Source organism: Chenopodium album, chromosome 24 (genome assembly GCF_948465745.1).
Source record: "Chenopodium album chromosome 24, dcCheAlbu1.1, whole genome shotgun sequence".
In the NCBI taxonomy this organism is placed as follows: Eukaryota; Viridiplantae; Streptophyta; class Magnoliopsida; order Caryophyllales; family Amaranthaceae; genus Chenopodium; species Chenopodium album.
In genome coordinates, this window is record NC_137857.1 from 30,620,323 (window position 1) to 30,640,990 (window position 20,668).

Sequence of the window (20,668 nt, forward strand, 5' to 3'; positions counted from 1 at the left end):
CTGTTTTCGTTTCATTTTAGTTGCAACATGTGCTCTTTAGGAATCAAATTTTACAAACTTTGACCTTATGATGTTGTTGAATTGTTTCAATGCAATCTGATAAAGTACATGTTGTAACTTGTAACTGAAGAGAACCAGCTTGGAGGAAGTATTATTTCATTGTTTAACCTGTGTTCCACAACTAGCAATAGATTGGTCTTTAAGTATATACTGAGGCAAGAGTGATAAAAACTAGCTTAATTTAACGAAAGTCTATCTGAAATGTGATCTTAATCCTACTGGTTATTATAACAGGTAAGCTTGATTTTGTAAATCAGAATCTCAGAAACAAGGAAAATAATGATATTTGATACTGCCTTAGTAACTTTAATAAATTATATACAATGTGGCATGATGATTTTTCATAATTATTTCAATTGGATAGTTCTGATTTCTTTTAGCCTGGTAATCTATTATAATAACTTCAGAATTAAAAAAATCCATGCTGTCTTAAAGGTCAGCCTTTCTAAATTAGGAACTAAAAGGAGAGAGAAAGATTCAAGTTTTTTTTTTTCCCTTTGGAAAATAAAGTATAGCTGGACAAATTTTGGGCATAATAGAACATGCCATTGGATCTACTTATGCTAGGACTAATGGTTACTTTATAATGGATATGTAGGGCTGGAGGCAGATGCCTTTACAGTAGTCCTTCGCCGAAATTACTACTTCTGGCTTTTGAAGGGCAAGAGCTGCATATGCAAGGGTCGTCAAATTGTAAGGTTAAAGTACTTTTCAAAGATTGCGGTACTTTAAGGGATTTTGTTTGAAATTTGATTATGTAATGTAACTTCCATCCATCATGGAAAGATGGGTGTTTACAAAGCTTGCATAGGGCTAACAATATTTAGAACCTTTTTTCTCCCTTATCCATTTTATAGATAATCTTCATTATTATTCTTATTCGTTATCTAACAAAGTGCCATCATAAAGCTAAGTTAATTACTTCAATGAGTGAATAGCAGTGAGACTCAAGTTAAATTCTTTTCTGTGGTTTGGTTGGAGTATTGGCCGTATAGCATAGGGGATTCAACTTGATACCTCTTACAAGTCCTCAACTTTAAGCAATAAGCTGAGTCTCACATAACAATTAAATAACATGTTAAGGGAATATGAAACTTTATGGTATATGTTACACATATATGACCTTAAAGTGTGCTTAGTATTGGTTAACGTAGACTTTATGTTGTTAAATGAAAGGAAATTTTCTCTCTGGAAATGGGTATAGAATTCCATTTCATTAGGGATCCTAATTCGAGTCACAAAAATTGAAAATTTGTTTACTGAATCAGAGTTTCATTTGGATATGCCAAAGCAAGGTACAGCATATGCTTGGGACAGTCTAGGTCCTTTTGTTATCTATGGACTTTTGTTTCTGATTCTTCCACTACAGGATTATGCAGAAAGCCTGAAAAGGTCAGAATCTTCTGTTACAATATCCCCTTTTAAAATTTAGATATGGTTTTTGCAACAGACTGACATTTTTAAATTATCTTTTTATTCATTGCTTTTCTCTATTTTCTGATTCATGACTATGTACATCAATGTGCGTGCGCCTAAGAAGGCAGGTCGTTGAACACACCAGATCAAGGAAAATATCATAAAATTCATAATAGGTGTATTTTTGTAATTGACAAAAGTATTCATAGAACTGATTCATTTTCCTGCAGCCAGATTGTTAAGGAAGGCTTTGATGGCAACCTACATAGCTAATTAATCAGCTGATGTAAATGTAGAGTCTTGTCCTGATTCTATAATAAGATCATCAGGGTGATAAGAGCTGTGCAGGTTGCGTACTTGCCTCATTTTGATCAAAGACTTAGTTAACTTTAGGTTGATAATTCTTGTACAATGTAGATACAGGATGTACCTGAAATATTGCTTTTTTGTGAAAAGAAGCCATAAATTGTTTAATGCAGGATATCCTTTCTCCATGACAACAAATGCTCAAAAGGGTCATAACTCTGCACCTCTTTTATATAGTCTAATAATCTAATTTCTTGCTTCAAAAGTGAGTTTTAATTTTTCAGATGCATGGACAAATTACTGGGAAAATTCTTTTTGACAGTTGGTTTATGATCTGCTAATTTACAGTTCATCGAAACTTGCTCACTGTCAAAGGACATTTTACTAGTAATTTGGCCATGCGATATTACAATGCAAGCTTTCAATGCCGCCTCCCACATTGCATGATACAAGGCCACTCATGCTTTTCTGCTTCTGATGAAGTTCTTGCCTTCCTAAAAACTTTTGGTTGTCTTGGGTGTATATTTTTTTAGATCAGTAATATTTATTGTTCCTTATTTGCACCAGATGGCTCCTGTGGTATATGGCCATGACTTGAGTGAAAAGTATGTGATCATATGGATGTTCATGCCCATTATGGTAACGCATTTATTTTCACCCCCAAAATTGGCTATCTTCCTATATTTTCATTACCATTCTATCAAAAGGCATAGTTGGAAGTGCCTCTGTCATTTTGGACATCCTTATGGGACGTTTCATGAAAAATAACTAATAAATTACTACGTATTACCAATTACCTCAAGAAATGGACATATGTAGTCCAGTGAAATGGGTGTACTGGTTAAATACATTTTTCATTTGTACTTTGGATGAGAAAGACCACAAAAATATGTTGTGAGGGAGGCTTATCATTTCCATCTACATTGCTCCAACAAAGTATCTTGAGTAATGGTTCAATTAAGATACTTTCAGAGAGTTGGCGCAATGCATTACTTTTATTGTGTAAGCCCTCAATAGGGCATATTTAGAAAATGAATTCATGAGATGAAACCTAGCTAAATCTTAAACTTAGTACTTAAAGTTAGTATGATTGGCTTACAGTAAGCAACTACTTAGCACATTTATATCATGTTATAGACCTTACAGCAACTGCAAAATCATGATTTTCTATATATGTTCTTTCTGAAAGGTTTCTTTTTTATTTCTGAAACTTTTGAAGCAAAAAGTCAGAACTATAACAATAAACCTGCTTCTTGAGTACTTTGATCCTTGCAAAATCTGTACTCATCAACTGATTTACTATAGTAATGATATTTTGATATACAAACTGCGTTATCTTTGTGCACAGCCAAACACATGCCTTGATGAAGTTTGCATCCACTTGAAGAAGTAACTCGAGTGCATAATAAGAAGTAGTATCATTGATATTATGTCTTTCTTCACAACATTCCCTTAGCAAGATTGGTGATTCATCAGTTCGAGGCATAACTACAATACTTGAATGCTACGAGAAATTAGTCCAAACTGACCTGTTCAAGGAAAATGTTCAAGGTATGAAACATTTTGAAAAAAATAAATAGCATGAAAAGGATCTTAGTGAGAAAATATTCAAACCTGTGTCTATTCCTTATACTTAATTAACCTTTGTAATAAAGTCGCATAGACCATCTTGGATCCTAACCCCGGTGGTTGGAGAAATACTTTGTTGCTATATATAATTGTTGTAAAGACTGCAAACAAATAATTGTAGTGTTGAATGGCAGGGCAAGTCTCCTTTGGCATGACGGCAATTATGCATGGGCACTGTCCGCATGCCAAAGGAGAATCGCACTGTAATTCACCAACCTCACATTTTCTATCTTTGTTCTTACTTTGGGACGGAGATCTGAAGAGCTATTTAAGCTACTCAAAATGCTCCCTTTGATGGGATTGTGCCAAAATGAGGAGCATATGCTGAAAAAAAATGTGAGGAGAATCAAGGAATTTCCCTTTCTTTTGTTCGTCTAGACTCTATGGTTAGACACCCATCACAAAGCAATCATTTACAATATATTAATAGTATTAGCTACTAAGACCCTGTTCACATGTACTGAAATGAGCTGAATTAAATTAAACTGATTGGAGCTGAACTGAATTAAACTAAACTGAACTGATTAGAGCTGAACTGAACTTAATAGAGCTGAAAAGCCTGAAATGAATATTTTATGAGAGAAGAAATTAGGAGCTGAACTGCACTGAACTAAACCGATTGGAGTTGAACTGAACTGATTGGAGTTGAACTGAACTGAATAGAACTGAACTATTTGGAGCTAAGCTGAACTGAACTGAATAGAGCTGAAATGAATATTTATGAGAGAAGAAATTAGCCAATAAGAGCTGAACTGAAGTTAAGCTGAAGTGAACAGGCCCTAAGTATGGAGCCGTAAGACTGGTAACACAACAAAAGAATCCATTTAGTCTATGATGGATGACTCTTATACAGTAAAGATTATGATTATTCATTAGTAAGGTGGTCTATGTTGATTTGAAAACCAAATAATCATTTAATCTTGTTGCAGTAGTCTAATACCAAGTAGGGGCCTAGACCCTGTCAGATCCTACCCTAAAATACGGATATGAGTCCAATTTATTTAGATCCTATGGATCCAGGTAGTATTGGGTACAAAGTATTCAGACCCATACCCTGCCCATACCCTACCCATAGACCCGTCATACCCAAACCCTACATAGACTTGTTCAATTTATTAAATAAAAAAAATAAAATATTACTTGTAAAAGTAAAACCCTAAGTAAACAATTTGAGCTTCGTATTAATTTATTTTTCATTGTTGTTTATGATTTGTCAAAATAATTCTAATATTCTCATGTAATATTTTTATTTTGCGTGCCATATGCAACTGTATACTAAAAAAAGACTATTAAAATTAGGAGATAAAGGTTAAATGATTTTGTTTGAACCCTGGACCCTGCCAGATCCATAGAGTTCGGATAAGGGTCAAAAAATTTAAGACCCTAAGGGTCCGGGTAGGGTATGAGTGGAAAAAAAAATTACAGGTATGAGTCTGGGTATTACTAGACCCTGCCCAGACCCTACCCATTGTCATCCCTAATACCAAGTAGTAGTAGCAGTATAATTTAGTCCATTACCCCATTTGGGTGATAGTCCTGAATGATGTAATCCAGTAAAGTATGGGCTGGGCTGGTGGACTAAATTAAAAAGAGGACGTATAAGTAGGTTAGTAGCAGTATAAAAGCAGGAGTGTGGGCAGCAGTTGGAAAAATGGAGGGTTCTGGAAGCGCAGAGGCGGGTGTTACCGGGTTTGGGATGAACATGGATGAGGCTCGAAGCGGCCATGCGATGAAGAGGGAGAGATTCAAAGAGATGTAGAAATATAAATGATTTCTGAGGATTAATTGATAATCCAATGATGGGAAAATGTTAATAATAGTTTTCAATCTGAACAATTACTTTGTCTCTCTCTCACATCATTGCTGCTCGTCTTCTCTTCTTCATCCCAAAACATACATTCATACACACAAACATACATAATTAATACGGAGTATATAATAAGCTTTCTTTCTTTCTTTCTCTCTCTCCTTTTATCACAACACCCACCTCTTCGTCGCTTCCCCCTCCCCAACCTTATGATGATTTTCTTTCTGAAGGTTACCTCTTTTTTTTAAAAAAAAAAAATTTGAGTTTTTGTTTTGTTCAAACTTACTATCTGTTTTTTTTTCTTAAAAAAAAATTGACAATCAAATTTACAATCTGATTTGTACGGAACCTAGGTTTTGTTTGTTTGTTTGTTTTTGGTTTTTTTTTTTTTTTTTTTTTTTTTTTATATAATTTTTTTTTTAACAAAAAAAAAAAAAAAAAAAAGTACATTTATCAATTACATGCACGCACTGAAAATTTCCAAGTTCATATCTTAGAAAAACTGACATGTAAATTCGAATTATTCCCGGAAACCAATGATTTAGTTAATATTTGTGATCAATATATTGTGCTATTGTGCTGTGAAAGGTTCATAAAAGGAAAAAGCAAATTATGCAGAAAATTGGTCTAAGATGTTGATTTGGTTAACAATTGTGATCAATAATGTAATGTGAAAGGGTCATAAAAGGGTCCTTTAATTTACATTTAAAAAAAAAGAAAAAAAAAAGCTACAAATACGTTTACTATCACATTGAAATTAAAGCTTTACTATAAAAAAAAAATTCTATTAACAAAGAAGATTACCCTTTTGTTGAAACACAAATTTGGCCAACTTCTTTCATTTCTCCAACAAGGTGATTAACAATTTCGAGTATCAAGATTGAAAGAGATGAATATACAACATTATATCACAAGCTATTGCAATAGACAATGGTGGCTCAGAGAACTGCACAATGCTAATTTATGAAGCTAAGTAGTCTTGGCAACATTGTTAGCAAATCCACACTATACAACTTTACCACTTGAAGTCTTGAATTGGAAAAAGTGTACTGTAATTTATTCCAATTACCCTGTCCAAGTCAAAAGGAAAAAAAATATTATGCAGGGTAACTAACAGTCTAGCCTGATTAGAATCAGTGTGTAAGTGAGTAACTATCTGCCCTCTCTAGTACTGTTGACGGGTTGGGGTAAGGCATATACATCTTGACTTCCCTGGACCCTGATAACACCCGCAGCAATGCCAACAATGGTGATGAATGGCAGGGCAAGTCTCCTTTGGCATGACAGTAGTTATGCATATGGATTGTCTGCATGCCAAAGGAGAATCGCTCTGTAATTCACCAACCTCACATTTTCTATCTTTGCCTTGCTATTTGTTGGAGAACAAATGAGAACGCGCTATTTAAGCAGCTCTACTTGTTCCCTTCACTGGGAATGTGCTAAAATGAGTAGCATATGCTGAAAATATACCAAGGATGTTCTTTCTCCCTCAACTTCATTTTTTATTTTTTTTTTTTACTTTAATGCATCTAGGCTTTATGGTCAGACAATGAGATTTAGTGTTCTTTAACTTTGTAGTGCCGTGGTAGTCCCTACTGTTGATTCATAGATTGTACATGGTCTGGCCACTATGCACGTATAATTTGACAATCAAATGCAGTTGTGAAAATGAGATTAAGAATGTGATTCTTCAATCCCTATAGCACCCCCATATATGCACACTTTTGCTGTCTTATTCTCTTTTCACAAGATCGATTTGCCACAAAAGAAATCGAGTAGCTAGTTTATGCTGTATAATATGCCACCTAGTTCTGCATTTTGAAGGGAAATGTTATAGCATATGCTTAGAGGCGATTCCAATTGAGGATCCCTTTTGTCATTTCATGGTCTATAAAAGTTGCAACTGTTTTTTGCCTGCTTTTTCCTTTTGCACTGTATCAGATTTAGATGTCTCTTTATGATCAAAATATATACTCTTATTAAAGATGGTTAAAGAAGATCAAACAAGTCAAGCGTATACTAATTTATAAATCGGATATGCTTAGGAAAATATGAGGAATCTCAGATTAACTCTTTAGCAAAAGTTTGCAAGGATCTGACTCAATTTTGAGCATCAAAATAATGACCAAGTTTGTTTGAAGTATTAACTTATGTTAAAAAAATATGCAAAACTAGATTGTCCTTTAGCAGAGATGAAAATCAGAAAATGTTATGTATATTTAGGAACTAGAGTGTATTAACATATCTGTTTGGGAATTTCTGCATTCGTTTATCTTACATTATTTATGGAGCTTTAAAGACAAATGTAATCCATGATACTTTCGTAACAGGAGGATAAAGGGTAACTACAATTACCGTAAGAAGAAATTAAGAGATAAAGTCTAACAATGCTAGAGCATGCAATGGGATTGATCTTCCTGTTCTGTTTATGCTCCATATGGATCTGTTTTAAAATCAGAGTATGTGGTAAATCTTTCGAGTTCTGAAACATACGAATGAATCGATTAAAAGTGAGAGCACTAAAACCAAATATAGATTTTATAATCTGCCCATACAACTGCAGTATGTAGCAAGATGTGAACATAGAGCATCTGAACTAATGTGCTGTTGTTCTACGAGTATCATTTCCTTTTGTTCTAGCCAGGCTTTTATCAGGAGTAATTATCGCATATTCATGGACTAATTTCTCTAATTTTTCTTTCAGAGGGTTATTCAGGGCCTGTTCTTATTGACTGAACTCAACTGAGCTGAACTAAACTGAACTGAACTAAATTTCAACGTAAGAGAACAAGCCCTCACTGATTATTGTGTGATGGAAGTATCGGTATTAGACAATGCAACGTTTTTTCTTTCATCCAATTGGGAGCACATTTGCTTTATAACAATCTGTTATGATGTGTATGAGACACCAATTCCTGCTTCTGCTTGATGAAACCAGCAGTCCAGCATTGAGTTAAATAAACTTTGTTTAAGTTTTACGCATATTTGCTTCACCTGTCATATGTTGATGTAGTAATACAATTACAATATGGAATGTCTTAAATTGGTTTTTTATTTAATAAGAATTGCTTGAAATAGTATAGCTAAATTGTGCAAAGAGTGCCTGTTTAAGAATCTAATGCATATATTGTGTAATCCAATATATTTAGAGGTTACAACTTGTGTTACATGAAATTTATGTGTAATTACCAAAAAAAATAATAATTATGCAGTAGTCTACTACCACTCTCTTGCAGGCTGCAGTCAAAGCTCGAGGAAATCATATGTCCAGACTTAGTGGAAGCCTAGCTTTGAGCTCAGAAGATTGCATATTTGCAGTAGAGCGCGCAGGGCTTGGTGAAGTCTGTGTACACTGCTTTCCTTTGAGCTTTACCTATCTGAAAAAGTAACTTGAATGAATGATAAAATATTGGACTCTCATGAAAAGTTGAATCGCAGAAGGTATTTCTTAGTAATACTGTCCATGCTTCACTACATTCCCTTAATCTCCAAGAGAAAATTAGTCCAAATTGACCTGTTCAATGAAAAGGGAAACAAGAAAAATGATGAAAGAATATCAGTATGAAAAAGGATCATAGAGGGATAATATTCAAACCTGTATCGAACTATTGATTCCCTATACTTTAAACTTTCTTATACTCCTTGGATCATTGTAAACTCAATGGTTGGAGCTGTACTTTGTTGTTGAGGCTACGAATAAATTATTGTAGTGGTGAATGGCAGGGCAAGTCTCCTTTGGCATGGCGGAAATTTTGCATGACATTGTCCACATGCCAAAGGAGAATCGCACTGTAATTCACCAAGCTCACATTTTCTATCTTTGTTCTTACTTTGGGTAAGAGATCTAATGAGAGCGCTATTAAAGCTACTCGAAAATGTTCCCTTAAATGGGATTGTGCCAAATTTGAGGAGCATATGCTGAAAGATATGCTATGTATGTTTCTTTTCCATTGATTCCATTTTCTCCTTTTGTGTGCCTAGACTTTATGGTGAGATACAATTGTTGGTCCCTAGCTTGAATTCAGAGCTAGATATACATCAGATTCTGCTGTCTTATTCCCTTTTACATGCTCGACTTGCTACAAAAATGCAGAAGCTAGTTTATGCTGAATAATATGCTGAGAAAGACATATCTCTATGCTAGTAAACAATTCCAACTGAGGAGCCTTTCTCATCTTATGGTATTTAATATAGAAGTTTCAACGATTGCTGATTGCTGATTGTACAATTGCTTCTTTTTTTTTATTACTTTATCATTAAAATGTACACATTATAGTTAAACTAATTGTTGATGGTAAAATGAAGATCAAACAAGTCAAGCCTAATCTGATTTATATCTTTGAGTACTTGGATCCTTGCAAAATCTGTATCCATCAACTGATTATTAATTATAATGATATTTTGAGATACAAACTGCAGTATATCTTTGTGCACAGTCAAACACTACCTTGATGAAGTTTGCATCCATGTCTTTACATACAGCCTGCTGTTCAAGGAAGTAGCTTGATTCAGGATGATAAATTAGAGACTCTGATCAAAAACTGAAGAAGGTAAATCATAAATTTCAATCAACCTGTTTATGCTTCACATTGTTCAGGTTGAATAATTATGCAACCTAGCCTGGTATTTAATTTCGGACACCTAAGAGAAAAATAGTCCAAATTGATTAGCCTGCTCAAGGAAAATAATAAAAGAGCAAAACATTGTAAATATTTAACATCTAAAGAATGACAATGAGAAACTGTATAAACTTCATGTACTATTATTACCCTTTATAAATGTTTCTTGCTTCAATTCCACAGCGAGGACTTTTGCAACTTTGAACATTCAGTTGCAGACTTCAAACAGGCTAAATATTTTTCTGAATGCATAGAGTAATTAGCCCAGTTTTACTGCTCAATGGAAAAAAGGAAAACAGCAAAACATTAAAATTAAATAAGCATGGTAAGGATCACAGTGAATACTATCTAAATTTACTGGTATTTCATATACTGTTCCATTTTAAATGTTTACTCGGTGAGGGTTTTAAGAAAAAGCCACCTCTCTAATGCTGTCAAATATAGTATGGTCACACAAACCTTAATTTCATATCTAAATTTACTGGTATTTCATATGCTGTCAAAAACATTATAGTATTGTAATATAGTAAGGATGATGTTGCATGCTTAATGTTGAACTTGTGATTTATTAGTATATGATCACTTGGTAGATTAGTAGATTATTGCTGGAAAGTGGATTTCTATGAGATAGAGATTTAGCAGTTCCATAAAACAACTGTTGATTACTAATAATAGAATTTTTGTAGTGCTACCTCGTCTATATAAGACTTCTCAAACAAATTCAAGCACAACCAATTTATATTAAGCAATCATGAAAATGAGGTTAAGAATGTAATTCTTACTTCTAATATACATTTTTCAATTAGGGTTACAACAAGCAATTAAATAATTATATGCAATATTTGTTGTCAAAAATATTTTAGGATTGAAGAGTTAATTTCTCTTAATTATTACAAAACCTTCCCCTTTAAAACTCAACATTATTAAATAGTTTTGTCGAAGTTTGTTTTTTAAAAGTGGTAAAAAAATATGATAATAAAGAAAAATAATTTAATTATATTAAATTTTGAATGTTTATACAATAATATATTAAAAATATGTGGCTAGTGATTGGGTGTTTTGCATTAAATGGTTTGGTTGAGAATTCTAGGTTTTAGAGGGTGGTTGTCGATGGCCGTTGGGTTGGATGGGATATTCGAAAGTGGAGTGGTTTTTATTAGTTTGGGATGATTTGGTTTGCTTGAATGGATTTTAGGGTGGTTAAGGTGGTGGGTTGTGGGTTTTGGGTGGTAGGGGTAAGGTACAACAGTGGTGGGTAATTGTTGGTGGCTTGGGTAGAATTTTGGGTGATTACGATGATTTCACAAAGGTTCAAATGGTGAAAAAGGTGGCCTGGTGGTGGTGACCGCAGTGTGGCTGGTGGTGGGGGTGTTGGCCATGGTGGGGCGAGTGTTAGTGAGCAATGCCGTCTCGGACTTTTTTGGGGCCCGGTGCGAAATATAAAAGTGGGGCCCTAAATAATGTAGATGTAATTCATAAATAATATATGCCCAATATTATATAAATTTCATATTAAAAAAGTTCACCAAAATTATGAATTACATGAGAATCATTTAAAAAATCTTGTTCTTCCAGCATTTTTGGAAGCAAATTGAAATATTATTAGTAGCACAATCACCATTCTCATCATTATCACAGCAAGCATTTTTAACATTCATATCCACATCATTATTTCTAATTTCATCATCTAAGTGAACATTATCATCATTACTAGTAGCAATATGATCAGATATATCGACATCAGTGGGCACAGTAGCATTTTCATCAACTACATCAACAACATTTTCATTACTAATAGTAGAAAAATCTGAATTTTTAGAAAAAAAAAAAAAAAATTATCAATTGCTCCTCTTTGAGATCGAACTAACTTTTCTTTCTGTTTTTTCTTTTTACGCTTTTCACAACCCGATTCATATTTTCTCTTATGCTTCATAATTAAAAAAAAAAAAAAAACAAATAATAAAACAAAATAACAAAGTATAAACCATTAAAATTCTATCAAACAAAATTAAAAAACAATTATAAAACATGCACAGTATGAATTCAATTAAAAATGTGAATCGCTATTCGTCGCTCCCATTTTACATAGTAACGCTCCCATTTTGACTTGAATGGACAAATATGCCCTTCATCGAAATTGTAATATAAAAAGAGGACTTTGTTCCCTTCATGCACATTTTACCTACTATTGGTCCCCTCAAAGTAGTACACTGTAAATCCCGAGCACATCGGTCCCCACAAAATCAAACCAAATCGGTCCCCACGACCACCTTAAAATTTTTTTTAAAAAAAAAAATTTAAATCATCAAGTTTTTTCCGACGGATCTAGAATAATGGACGGGTGGGACGACGGGGAAGTTCGTACGCCGGAGAATGCATCGCAACATTCTGTAAGTTTTTTTTTTTTTTTTTTTTTATTTTTTGAAAATGGGACATCCGCCCAAAATATCCGGATGTCCCATGGAGGATCCGCCTAAAATTTCCGGATCCTCCATGGTACTTCCGGAAATTTTAGGCGGAAGTGATGATCCGCCTAAAATATCCGGATGTACCATGGAGGATCCGGAAATTTTAGGCGGATCCTCCATGGTACATCCGGATATTTTGGGCGGATGTACCATTTTAAATTTATTTTTTTTTTTTTTATTTTTTTATTATTATTATTATTATTATTATTAAAAAAATTAGCCGTTTTAAAAAAAAAATTTATTTTATTATTGTTGTTTTAATTTTGTGTTTTTCATAATTTCAATAATTAGTAATAATGTTATTGTTGTTAAATATTGTCGTTGTTATTAGTAGTCATATTAGTAATTTTATTATTTGAAACCTTATTAGCAGTCATATTAGTAATTTTATTATTTGAAACCTTATTATTGTTATTGTTATTGTTATTGTTATTGTTATAGTTATTGTTATTGTTATTGTTGTTGTTATTTTATTGTTGTTGTTGTTATTATTATTATTATTATTATTATTATTATTATTATTATTATTATTATTATTATTATTATTATTATTATTATTATTATTATTATTATTATTATTATGATTATTATTATTATTATTATTATTATTAATATTATTATTGTTATTATTATCATTATTATTATTATTATTATTATTATTAATAATGACATAAACCGTTGTTTTGTTTAATTTTTATAGGATATGGAATCTGAAGACGGCGGTGACGGTGTGAATTATAGTGGGAATTTCGTCACGGATACGTTCTTTCCAACGTTTGAGGATGCAGTTACATGGGCGGATGCTGTTTCCATTAATTTGGGATTTATTTTGGTGAAATCGTCTTATAACAAAACCAGAGATGGTCGGCCGTATCGATATTTGAGATGTGATCGGTCACGGAGGAGCAAGCCGAGGGATTTGGAGAACGCGATACGGAAGGACACAAAAACCAAAGCTAATGGTTGCCCTTTCTACATAAAGATATATTATGAAGTCAGCACTGATAGTTGGAAGATCCGGGCAAAAAACGATCACACCGGGACACATAACCACGCAATGGTTGTGTACCAAGAGGGTCATCGTAAAGTGAGCGGATTGAGTCCGGGTGCAAAACAGGTTGTGCGTGACATGACAAAGTCCAAGGTTGCGCCCCGTAACATCATGGCCACTATTGCAGAGCAATTTCCTGACGATCATCCAAATATCAGGCACATTTACAATTGCCGGAATGATTTCAGGATGGAGATGTCCGAAGGAAGAGGAGTTGTTCAACAATTTCTTCATTTGGCAAGAGAGAGCAAGTACATTTACTGGGTCACGGCCGATGATCTCGACGTGTTGCAACATGCATTTATGGTGCACCCGATCACAGTCAACATACTCTGCACATACCCACATGTCATAGGTATGGATTCTACTTACAAGACCAATCGATATGGGATGCCGTTCTTTGAGATAGTAGGTGTGACACCGACGAACCAGAATTTTCTAGTTGGTTATGTTTTCATGCGCGACGAGTGCACCACTAGCTATCGGTGGGTGTTGCAGAGATTAAGGGAGTTGATTGGGTTTGATAAAGAGCCATCGGTATTTTTGTCAGACCGTGAACTTGGCCTATGTGCGGCTTTGAGAGAAGTGTTTCCAGGGACGTCACATTTACTATGTCGATGGCACATTAACAAAGATGTGCAGGCAAAGGTGACAAAGTTGTTCAAAAACAAGAAGATAGGTGCTAGTTTTAAAAATGGCAAATGGAAACATATCATGGATGCAACAACCGAGGCGGAGTATGATCGTGCTGTCACTAGCATGAAAGTAAAGTGGGGAAGTTTTCCGAAAGTGATTGAGTATGTTGAGAGAACATGGCTTTGTCATAAAACCAAATTTGTGAAATATTGGACGAACCAAATTCTTCACTTTGGTAACATCAACAACTGTAGAGTTGAGAGCCAACATTCAGCCGTGAAGATGTGGTTTGAATCGTCCACAGGTTAGTTGTTTTACTGTATTAGTTGTTGAGGTTATTTTGTAGTTGTAAGTATAATAAAAGGAATTATAATGTAACATAATGTATTTACTAATGTGGATCAATGACAGGTTCTTTGGATACCGTATGGGCCCGAGTTAATTGTCATATCGGTAATCAAATCATTGAGATTCGAAATAAGTTGGAGGAATCAAGATCTAAAATTGGTGAGTTGTACAGACAGTTGCCGTTGTCACGTATAAACGGCAAAGTGTCTCAACATTGCTTGAAAGAACTTCATGAGGAGACAAAAAGGATGCGGGATTTGAGTTACCAGGTTTATGACCGTTGTGGATGTGCTATGCGAGTCACCCATGGTTTACCATGTGCTTGCCAGATACACGAGTCGATAGTTGCGCAAACAGGCTTGTACACTAGCCAAATTCATTCTTTTTGGAAGACTTTGGTTATTGGTGATGGTGTTAACATTCCTGAGTTTGTTAACGATTCGACCGAAGAGGCTGCACATTTTCGTTCCCTGGTTGATGAAGTCATGGAAAGTGATCCTGCTGTACGTCGAAATGTGACTCGCATCATTAAAGAGGAGCTGCATCCGGATCAAACACACCTTCAGCAACCACATGTGAACCTCAACGTTCGTGGTCGACGGAGGAACAATGACACCAGGCGTGATCAAAGTTATTTTGAGCATGTGGACCGTCAATACACTCAACGTGGTGGTGACCAAGAACCAGGTAATAGTAACTTCGATTTATTTTTGAAATTAAATGAATTGGTCCTTTGTAGATTTACTAATAACTGACTTTTTATTATGTGCGGCAGATCCAAATGACATTAATCAGTGCAGGTACTTGACCCTGCTTCCAGGCCCAATGTTGCCGTACATTACTTCATGGAAGGATGTTATTGGTGACGGGAACTGTGGCTTTCGTTGTGTGGCCGACTTCTTTTTCGGTGATCAGGCGAAGTGGTTTGATGCTAGGGAAACAATAGCGAACGAGGTCGCCGGTCATCCTGACTTGTACGAACGGATTTACGGGCAAGGACGACTATGGATGAACATCGAGCGTATTCGATGGGATGGTGGGGCTGTTGGGGAGAGGCATTGGATGGTAACCATTCAAGATTTATTTCCTATTGCTACTTGGTTCAATGCAAGGGTGATTTGTCTAGGTGTAGGACTAGTGCCAACATGCTACTACCCATGCATCACAGTGTTACCACTGAGGGCTCGGAACGGGGTCCGGACACCGAGTCGTGAGTTCGTGATTGCTACAGTTGGTGGATCACATTTCATCCGTCTTGACCTAACACCTGATTCACCTCTCCCGCCGATCGCCGGTTGGTGGACTGAGCACCATGAGAGTAGTGTCGATGGATGGGACCAACAATATGAAAGTAGAAGGAACATGTGGGATGCATTAGTTAGATAGTTTGTAATGTATTTCGATTAGGTACAGTTTAATGTACTTTAACTAAGCTGTTTAACATTACACGCCACAAAAAAAAAAAAAAAAAGTCCAGTTCTGTTCTTACATCCCTTGAGATCTAAAAAACAAAGTAATAATAAGCAGTTCAAACAAGTAATAAAACAGTTCAAATAACTAAACAACAATCTACATCCCCATTTTTGACTTCCAATCAAATAAAAGCTGCTCAGTCAATGCCTTGGTCTCATGCGACATGTGAGGATACTCCGCCAATGCTCTTTGGTGAATCTCCATGGACCGACTCATCCACTGCGAATCAAACAAAAATATATTAAATAAAAAACAATTATTATTCGTCAATCTTAATAGTACAATAAGCACAAAAACTTACATAATCAGTGTTAGTCCGTTCTGGAAGGTTGCTTGTAACTCCTGAACTTGGAGATACCCGAGGGTGAGAAAACCTATACAGCCACTGCATGTAACCTGGCAAAACTGTAGGAGCTCCAGCAACAAGTCTGGTGAGGGCACCAAATACTAAACTATGAGACGCGCCAGGGACAAACCTCTTCCACATCACATCTGTCATCTCGGTCGGAAAGTCTACCCGGTACATCTTCAAGTTAGTCGGCCTCTTAGCCTTCTCTGGCCTGATAATGTGACGTGGAATCCCCTGCACGAATCCAAGCTGTCGAACGACTCTGTCGGGCATGTACGGCTCAATGATGTTACGGTACCGGATGCAGCCAATGAATAAAGTGGAGGGGACTCGTTCCCCAGGATCAACTCCGTACGGTAGCCAGTTCACCTCCCGCTCAGTCAGCGCATCAATTCTAGTACGAAATGCTAATAGGCGCTCCAAGTTCTTGCTAGGACATCCCGCACCAACATCCCAAACAGACGCACGAGGGATATTAAGGTCCCTCGTCAAGGTACCCTGCTGAGGCCGAAAGCACGGAAAGTACTCGTAAATCCACGCTTGCAGCAGCGTCAGACATCCAGCGATCGGATCAGCACCCTTCCGTGATGCCGTACCCAATTGCCGATACAAATAAGCTAGTGCAGCTATTCCCCATGCGTACTCGTTAATAGGGACATCTTCATAACATAGCTCGTGGAGGAAGGAAGGATGTGTACGGTTACCGCTCTTGTCTACAAACAATGTACCTCCAAGCACTAACCACACGTACGCATGACACTGATCACCCCACTCTCTCTCAACCTCCAATGTCGACTCCAAAATCTTATCAGTCAACACCCCACTACCCTGCCAAATCGTCTTCGTGCCGCAAATCTCAGACAAATCATCCGGGGTCATATCCATGGTAACCGAGCAAGCGTCTCGTAGCACGTCCGTGCTAGGTGTAGTGGTGACCATCTGCCCATGAACACGTAGCCCGAGAATGTTGTACACATCGTGCAACATGATCGTGATCTCTCCAAATGGCATATGAAATGTGTTTGTATCTGGCTGCCATCTCTCAACAAATGCAGAAATCAACGGCCAATCAAGTCTTTTGAACATAAGTCCGGGTAAGTGAGACAACCAACTGGCATCAATCGACTGTTGGTTCTCCGCTGATTGACGACCTCGCCACCTAACCAGATCAGCACACAACTTTGTCCTACTCAAACACCGCAAAACACTACGCTCCTGCTCCGCCCATATATATCGGGCCACGTGACCACCAAAACTAGGGATAACAGTCTCATCCTCGGGACCACCCGGCATCGGCTCCTGCACTAACCATGTCTCTGCAGAGCTAGTAGTAGGCTGACTCGATCCACTACCAACAAATCTCCCATACTGACCCCTATATACCATATGATAATCCTGAGGGCCCGATTCTTCATCTTGGTCATCAGCATGACTACCCAAGTCTTCGTCGTCATCGTCAGATGATATTGGTGCTCTACCTGCCGAATACACAGGCCGACTACTACCCGACTGTTGGTCTCCCGACCAACCACTAGTAGACCCGTATTGCTGCTCGGGCTGTGACGGTGCTGGACGAGAAGACTGTCTCCTAATTGACGCATTCAAACGTCGTGATATTGCATGACGAGCACCAGAACCCTCGATCTACAATAAAAATAACAACAACAATAATAATCAGAATAATAATAATAATAATTATACTAATAATAATAACAATAATAATAATAATGACAATAATAACAATAACAACAACAACAACAACAACAACAACAACAACAACAACAACAACAACAACAACAACAACAACAACAACAACAATAATAATAATAATCACAACAACAACAACAACAACAATAATAATAATAATAATAATAATAATAATAATAATAATAATAATAATAATTATAATACTCATCATAACAAAAATAACAACAACACCACCAATAATCATATAATAATAATAATAATAATAATTATAATAATTATTATAATAATAATAACAACAACAACAACAACAACAATAATAATAATCCTAATCATAATCATAATCATAATAATAATAAGTATAATAATAATAACAATAATCATAATAATAACAATAATTACAATAATAATAATAATAACAACAACAACAACAACAACAACAACAATAATAATAATCATAATCATAATAATAATACGTATAATAATAATAACAATAATCATAATAATAACAATAATTACAATAATAATAATAACAACAACAACAACAACAACAATAATAATAATAATAATAATAATAATAATAATAATAATAATAATAATAATAATCACAACAACAATAATAATAATACTAATTATAATGCTCATCATAACTAACAAAAATCACAACAACACCACTAATAATCATATCATAATAATAATAATAATAATAATAATAATAATAATAATAATAATAATAATAATAATGTTGACGAAATTAAAATAACAACAACAAAAACAATAATAATACTAATTATAATGCTCATCATAACTAACAAAAATCACAACAACACCACTAATAATCATATCATAATAATAATAATAATAATAATGTTGACGAAATTAAAATAACAACAACAAAAACAATAATAGTAATAACAAAGCATTTTAATCCTAAAAAAAAAAAAAAAAAAAAAAAAAAAAAAAAAAAAAAAAAATTAAATCTGGAAATTCCAGGCTTCCGCCCAGAATTTCCGGAAGTCCAAGGAGGATCCGCCTGAAATTTCCGGATCCTCCAAGGAACTTCCGGAAAATTTAGGCGGAAGTGGACATCCGCCTAAATTTTCCGGAAGTTCCTTGGAGGATCCGGAAATTTCAGGCGGATCCTCCGTGGACTTCCGGAAATTATGGGCGGAAGTCCACTTCCCAGATTTTTTTTTTCAAAATAATTACCTCTTCGCCGCCGCCGTAGCCTCCGCCGCCGTTGCCGCCACCGCCGCCGAAACCCCTCCCTCCGTGTGTGATTCTAATTCGCCGCGAATCAGCCATCTTTTTTTGTGTACAATCTTGTAAATTATTTGTTGATGATTGTTGTATTTTTGTTTTTTAAAACTAATTAAATTTAGAATTTTGAATTTCAAATTTTAAGAGAGTTTGGAGTAAGAGAGATGGTGAATATGGTGAGGGAGTGAGCATGTGACTCCTTGAGTGAAAAAACCGTGTTTATATATTAAGGGTACAATTGGAATTTCATACAAAAAGTGGGAGCGTTACCCTGTAAAATGGGAGCGACGAATAACAACACCCTGTAATTTAATAAATTGTCTCCTATGTTTACTTTTTTTTTTTTTTTTTTTTTTTTTTGGTGTTTAGAGAGCCTGGACGGGGTGAGAATCGATCCAAAGATTTCCTGGAACCGGGAGGGAAACTCTAACCACTTGAGATATCTCTCGCTCGCTCTCTCCTGTATTTAATATGAAGGGGAATAATTCACTTGAACTTACAAAATGAACACAAGTATCTGTTAAGATTTGAAAAAAGGATGAAGTAGAGAAGTCACTGCCAAGAATACAAAGGAGTTGATTTGGTTGGTGTTGATTTCTTCTTCCATGAAAATATATCGGTCACCAACGGAATAATAGGCTTCTTCTTCATCTTCTTCTTCGCTTTTATACCATCCCCGAAATAGCAATCATAGTCAGCAATACTTAGTATTTGAGCTAATGTAGGGGAATCCACATTTTTCACCATCACTTCGAATTTTCTCGTTTCCTCATCTTTCATCCCTATCTCTCGATTTCCTTGTTCAACGACTGCCAAAGATTTTGCTGCTGCTTTTCCTGCTTCAGCAGCCTCAGCTTTGGCTATCTTGGACATATTTTTGTGGTAGCTCTGCATTCAAAGAAGCCAATGCCACCTCTGTCTCAGATTCTCTTTCTTTTAGCAGCTTCACTTCTGTCTTTGTTTCCTGCAACTCACTTTCTAGTCTTTTCAATATCATCAACATCATCACTAAATCATTCCCATGTACTATTTTCCCTTGCTTGTCGTTTGTCGGTTTCTGAAAACTTGGTGCCGGTTCAATTTCTTTACTTGAACTACTTGGAGATGGTGATATGCTCTTATCCCAGGGCAAACTTGAACAAGGATAAAATTTGTTCTCATTTTTCGGTATTTCAAGACTTGGTGTAGGTTCATACACTGATGAGTCTACAGCTTCACTGGTAGCTTTACTCTGATGCTTATAGGGACTCTGTGTAAACTCATATGAATCAGGTGTACCAATTTCGAGAGCAATACCAGGAGATTTTTCTGAACTTGGTGTGAGCTCTAAGGAAGGTGATAAAGACGCCTGCTCAATTGGCGGGGTTAAGGGTGCTAGCAAAGGTGACTGAACTTCTCTAAGAAGAATCCGTTTCCCAAAAATGGCAACCGCCTCTTTGACTGAGTGAAAAGGCCGAGAGGCATCCACTGTGGAGTTGCTATCTGCATCTGGTGTTGCAGGGGCCAGATTGTTCATCATTAAGATTTTGAATATTGATGGTG

The 20,668-nt window shown here is 35.6% G+C and overlaps 2 protein-coding genes across 2 annotated transcripts; one reads left to right on the top strand and one right to left on the bottom strand.

Moving 5' to 3' along the window:
* Nucleotides 1-14,070: 14,070 nt before the first annotated feature.
* On the top strand, nt 14,071-15,726 carry LOC145610803 (uncharacterized). The gene is made up of 4 exons (XM_081666093.1): nt 14,071-14,296; nt 14,404-14,697; nt 14,791-15,027; nt 15,116-15,726. Exons 1-4 carry the CDS (start codon nt 14,071-14,073, stop codon nt 15,724-15,726), a joined length of 1,368 nt encoding a protein of 455 aa, XP_081522219.1.
* A 4,164-nt stretch (nt 15,727-19,890) lies between these two features.
* Nucleotides 19,891-20,649, bottom strand: LOC145612507 (uncharacterized). The gene has a single exon (XM_081667863.1). It carries the CDS (start codon nt 20,643-20,645, stop codon nt 19,977-19,979), a length of 669 nt encoding a protein of 222 aa, XP_081523989.1. The 5' UTR covers nt 20,646-20,649; the 3' UTR covers nt 19,891-19,976.
* Between the last annotated feature and the right edge of the window lie 19 nt (nt 20,650-20,668).